At 34.3% G+C, this 6,302-nt stretch overlaps 1 protein-coding gene across 1 annotated transcript in view; it reads right to left on the minus strand.

Moving 5' to 3' along the window:
- Positions 1-1,650: 1,650 nt before the first annotated feature.
- The window catches only part of LOC117112744 (G-protein coupled receptor 54-like), a 31,987-nt gene continuing 27,335 nt past the window's right edge, over positions 1,651-6,302 (minus strand). The window contains exon 4 of the mRNA XM_033255891.1: positions 1,651-3,535. Within this exon, the coding sequence (XP_033111782.1) occupies positions 2,934-3,535 (602 nt within the window). The 3' untranslated portion in view covers positions 1,651-2,933. The remainder of the gene's footprint in view (positions 3,536-6,302) is intronic.

A 6,302-nucleotide genomic window follows, 5' to 3' on the forward strand; every position in this document is an offset into this window, starting at 1 on the left:
GAGTATGATACCGTTATATAACATACTGGCCTATATGGTATAGCTAGCCGCAAGTAATCCTATTGCACTCTCTTTCACACAACTGATTTTTTTTTTTTTTTTTCTTTTGGGAGCCTAATTGTTAAGCTAGAATAACTTATTAGTTGCAATAGAAAATAGTACCACTGTAAACACAATGTAAACAAATATGTTTAAATAGGTAGTGTGGCATTCGAACCTGCAGGCTTTCGCGTAGACTGGGTTCCAGTCCCTAAACTTTGTCTTAATCAGTGAAAATGCTTAAAAATAAATCGATTTTGGCACCATTGGCGTTCCATATTGCTTATTTGCACGGCGTTCAATAGTATACTTTTTCTGGGATTTCGCATCAAAAAGTTTCTCACAAATATAATAAAATAATAACTTGAATAAAATAATGACTTGTGGAAAGTCTAACTTTCGCGATTTTCCCCCTAAAACTAAAAAGGAACTTTTTATTGTTTTTCTAAAGACATAATAGATTCCACTCATACCCTTGATCACAAACGCTGACTCACTTTTCGCCTTTACGAAATCTACAACTTTACCTTTGTTTGATAGTTACTTAAACTGATGAATAAAAAACCAACTAGGATCACGTTGTCTTTTCAGTTTATTTACACAATATTGATAAGAGGTATAACATCGCAGATCGCCAAAATCGCTGCTACCGTGTATGGCGCCGCCAACGTTACTCTAATTGTGGTTTTTGTAAGATCTCGGGATTTTTTTTAGGCCTAACTGAATCAGCATACATTTTACTTACAAAGTACAGTCAGCTTGATGTAAGACGGAAAAATTACGAAACAACATGCTATAATCATATAGATAATATTTACTTTATACAATAATATACTTATGTATACACGTTGCTTTATCCTGCGTAACGTATGTTCGCCAAAAACTGTAGACCAAAACAACATGAATATAATAGTAAATCACACATGGGCTAGATAGTATCTCAGGTAAAGAAAGTCGTAAATAGTCAAAACAAAATGGCTACACAGTAAAAAGGCGCAAAGATGTTGAACAAATAGCTTATCACCTAGTTAATGTGTTACGTAAAACGTCTGAAATAACAACCCCTTTCAAAGCACTCCATATGAGGTATAAACGCCACCATGAGTTACAGGTTTTTACAGTAGGTTTTAAGCTTCTTTTGAGCGTTACGTTAAAAATACACAAAAGTAAAAAGCTTTTATTCACATTACATTGTTTCAATACTGTACTGAACACATTATGAATTGTTTTAAAACCGAAACACTTCAAATGTGAGTATTAATAAAAATAAATAAATAATTAAAAGTGATACCATGACCACCGTATTCAATAAAGTTTCTTGTAGTACATGCAATGAGAAATATTGATGACATGTATCCAAAAGTAGAGGTGGTGTGACGGCATATGCCCAATTTAAGAAGAGATGTTAATACCAGAATCAACGATTCTCCAAAACATTTTCATCATTAAAAGAAAATAACATTGCCTCTTGTTATTTGTGCGCATATACTCCAGGGGTGGCGCCAGCGGGGGCGGAGTGAGTGGGTATAGCTAGCCCCCACTATCGGGGAGATAAAAACACAATTCGTCGTGGAGAAATGTTAACACTGTTAAATTATATATATAAATCATCAAAGAAAGGTAAATATATATACAAATATGTATATATATATATGAATATATATGTATATATGTGTATATATGTATATATATAGAGGCCTATATATGTATGTATTTTCTACATATTAGAACATTAAAAGCATTAAAACCCCCTAAATTGACATATTTTTTGTGGGATTTTAAGCGTCGCCCGACACGCCCACACCCCCCCCCCCCGGCGGGGACCTGGGACCCGTCCATCGGGCAAGTCCGGGCGCCATCCCTGATATACTCTTAAGCGGCATACGGATACAATGCAAACTACGTATTTATTATTGGTCAGCAAAACATTTGCATCACAATACGCCAGCAGATGACGGTGACTAGAGAATAATGTTGTGGAGATTATCACAACTGTTAGTGTTTTTGTCAGCAGTATATCAAACACCGGCACTCACTATAATGTTACCGTACTTTATATCTTCAGTGAATTTCACATAATTAAAAGATAATCCTGACAGTCGCATTTCTCTTTGGAAGAGAAGATTAGGCACTTGGCCAAACTGTTGGTAGCCACTGTGTGTGCGTTAAACCGTGGAGATCTTTTGGTCCCTGATTCAATCCCCATCACTGCTCCCCTCGTGATAGAGGGCTAAAATACAAGTTGCAATAGCGCACCGTATTTCGTATGTCACGTTTAGCTGTGTTGACATCGGATCCGAATTTGAGCCGTTGGTCTCGTGTGCAATATGGTCAGTGTTTACGTTAAAGAACGCAATGTAGGAAATTGTCTCTCGGTGCACTGCCAATCGCAACCAGAAGTACCAGATACTTGAAATACGTCTTCGGACTTCCGTGGGTTATCCTCGGTGTTTAACCTCGGTAATTTATCCAAATACATCCAACATGTGGAGCATTTATTTATACAAGTCATAGGACCAACCATCAAGTCACTAAGAATTTACATAATGTAGATATCGCCCTCCGTTGATACACGGAAATTAAAGGCAACATTTGATGTTTAGTTATTGTATATCAACATTACAAAATCTGTATCGCTTCACTGAAACGTCCAAGGTTTTTTGCAAAGTTTGATCATACTCAATAACACGTACTTACCGAAGTAAGTCAACAAACTATTCCGTTTTTTGAGTTTACTCATGCCTATCACAGTTTAGCAAGATAAATAAAGAGCAAATATAGTATCATAATGGTAGTAGTAGTATGAATCCTCATCCGTATCAGACATCAATATACACATATATATCACAAGTACTGATAATAAAAAATACCATATATAGAATTTGTCTGCAATGTCATAGTTTTGTCACACAAGACATTGTCGTTATGTTGTTTGTATCATCGCTCGGTACTTTGGTGTGATATTTTCTACTCTCTCCGTTAGTAAGTCGACTTGTATTGCAGCAGGGGCTGAGTGCACCCTGGAAACATTTTTTGAATGAAGCAGTAGTGAACGCATATATGAACGGATTTACACAGCTGTTTGAATAAGCCAGACACAGAGCAGACATTCGAATAATCTCAACAGTCAGATTTTGTCTAGGGTAACTTGTGCTAACTTTCTCCCATATAAGCAAACACTGAGTCGGTCCCCAGGAGAAAACAAATACCAAAACGACAATAAGAACCATTTTGGTAATTTTCTGCTTTTGTTTAATTGATCTTTTCCTTGCTTGGGCACTTTCTGTACCTGCGGTTGTCTTGCGCCAGACTAGAACCAGAATGTTCGCATAACAGGCAATAATTACTGCTAGAGGTATAATGTACAAGATAAATGTCATGAACAGGTAGTAAATTCGCTTCTTCTTCACCTCATTATCACTGAACGGCGGATGACATCCTTCATTTTCTGTTAACTCAGAAAGAATCGCCAGTGGTAGATGAAGAAGCAATGAGACTATATAAAAAAGAAAAAAAAGAAAAGGAATTTAAAAAAATTGTATTAGTAACAACATTAAAATATAACTATATTTAATTCGTTTAATGTATTCTTAACACGTGTCAAAATTGCTCTAGTTTGGACAAAGCTTATTTAAAATCAATTTTTTTAATGTATCCCCACAGAAGTGACAGTAATATTACCGGCATGTACCGTCACGGTTACACTTTCCTTCATCCCGTCTACAGTATCATAATAATCATTTCAAATATTTAGATGATCTGGTTCTAAGTTATAATAAAATAGCGCCAACATGCGAGCAAATCAATAACACTATTTCATATTAGATATTGTATTCGAAAATGCAAGAAAAATCCTGAAAATGGCAACATAATGATATTGATCTACACTTTACAGCTAATTAAGGTGGTTTAAAACCATCCATATCGACACAACATTCAGTCTCTGAGGTCTCTACAAACCAGTGGCCCAATGATGAATGTTTGTTATTAAAATTAATTAATAATTATTGTTAAAAAAGGGAATCAAAGGCTTGATTGGTTGAGGAGACTGAATAAATTTAAAGTTAGTAATATCACGATTAAACTATTCTATGAATCAGTTATTCAGTCTACTTTGGTTTTTATCTTGCATTGCCTGGTTTGCAAACATAACAGAGAAAAATAAGATTAGAATTAGGAGGGTCTGTAAAACAGCCTCTAAAATTATTGGTTCAGCAGTTAATGATGTGAATAACATTTATGAAAAACAAACATTGAGGAAATTAAATAAGGTTATGGAAAGTGGTTCTCGTCCATTACGCAATGAATTCACGAAGAATGACTCGGGCCGGCTTAGACCACCAAAATTCACGATTTAAATTTTCTTTTGTTCCAAATGCCATTCACATCTTTAACAATAATTTTAAGAGAGCGTTTTAATATAAAGACTTTTTAATGAATAATAAAATAATAATTATAATAATGTTAAGAATACATAACATTTTATTGGGCAAATTTAGTTAGGATTTCTGTTTGTTGTACAGTTTTGTCATCATCTTTTTAGTTGTTATTGTATATTCTTGATGTATTTTTTTGCTTGTGGTCTTGTTTTAAATTCATTCTTGATGTTTTTTGTCCTGCCAAGGAAAACAATTTTCATGAATTTTCTTTTTTTTTTTCAAACTCATGACGAATAAAGTGATCTATGTCTATGTCTATTACATTTCCGATGGGAATGTTATATGACAAAACCAACACACTGTAAAAACAGCCTTTGGTGTCACGTTTAAAATCTAAACGTGTATAGAATCATGACGTGATTTTTGAATAAATAATCAACGTTCACATTGTTCACAATAAATTTATTTTAGCTTACATTACAAACATTAAATAGGCCTACCTTATTTCTTCGAATAAATGCTTCGGGGTTGTTAAGAAGGGTTTTTGAGGGGCGTTTATTCGAGAGAGGTATTTGTTTGTTTGTTGTAAAGGGATACCGTAAAACCTCGAATAGAAGCCCAATGGGCTGAATCTCAAAGAAGCCCATCTCGAATTGAAGCCCCCTCCCCTCTTCAGTGTGCAAAAGTAGCCTCGAAAAGAAGCCCAGAACCTGCGTTTTAATACAGCATGGGCTTCTTTTAGATATAGTACAGTACATACACTGTACACGAATTTCAAAGAAACAAAATAAATTAAAAACACGCTTGGTTTACACTATAGTTTAGGTGATTATAGTGGCCCTATTTATTGTTTTAAGGTAGTAATTCCCAAAATGTACAGCATTCATTTTGAAAAGGAGCCCACTCTTTACTTTGCAAGAGTAGCCTTGAAAAGAAGCCCATCTCGAAAAGAAGCCCACCCTGAAAAGAAGCTCATTCAAAGTTCGCAAAAAATAGAAGCCAATGGCTTCAATTCGAGGTTTTACGGTAAGTATATTATACTCAAATGAACGCTCCTTATAAAAAGTTCACAGTGAAAGTGAATGTACAATACACTACCGTTAAAATGTTTTATTGCGTGATCATAAATTCGTATTGTTCCCAACAAGATTAGAGAAAATGAAATTCTACGGAAGTAGAAAATCAATAGAATATGTTGAAAATTATGTTGATTCCATTAGATTTGTTTACAGTTATTTAGAGGATGTTTATTCGAGGAAAAAAATAAAACTCATCGGGGCGTTTATTCGAGGAAGGCATTTATTACAAATGAGGCTCTATATGGGCGTTTATATTATATATCCATCTTTATTGATTATTTTGTATGAGTTCCTTTTATTAAAAAACATTATTTAATATATCGAGATTTGAAATGTCAATAATTAGGGCGTTCAGTAAAATGGATTAGTGAGATCCAACATATATGGACCTGCAATCTCGAAAGAGTTTAAAAAAAAAAACGATTTATATTAGCTGATTTGACGATGTAATGCCGAAAATGACACGTTTGATCGAGGGCGTATGATGCGAAATCAACGGAAATTCCTGGTATACTATGCGATCTCGGCCCATTGAATCATTTATCAAGAGATCTGTATGTCTAATAGAATTTTTGTTTCTTTCAGTTGTATTCCCAGAAAATAAGGGCAAAGTCACTGGTTGATTCTATTGTAGTTTTAAATCTTCTTGATCTTGATTGAGTACTATTCAAAAACCGAAAAAGGGATTTGGCTGTAAATTATTTTTTTTTGCTTGGTTGTAAAACATGATTATTCTGAAGATAAATTTTCATAGAACAATTCCAATTCCAATATGCTTTTGACGTGTTCTAATACATCATGTATG

This window comes from Anneissia japonica, unplaced genomic scaffold (assembly GCF_011630105.1).
Source record: "Anneissia japonica isolate Jap-2015-1 unplaced genomic scaffold, ASM1163010v1 scaffold1078_len308785_cov188, whole genome shotgun sequence".
Lineage (NCBI taxonomy): Eukaryota > Metazoa > Echinodermata > Crinoidea > Comatulida > Comatulidae > Anneissia > Anneissia japonica.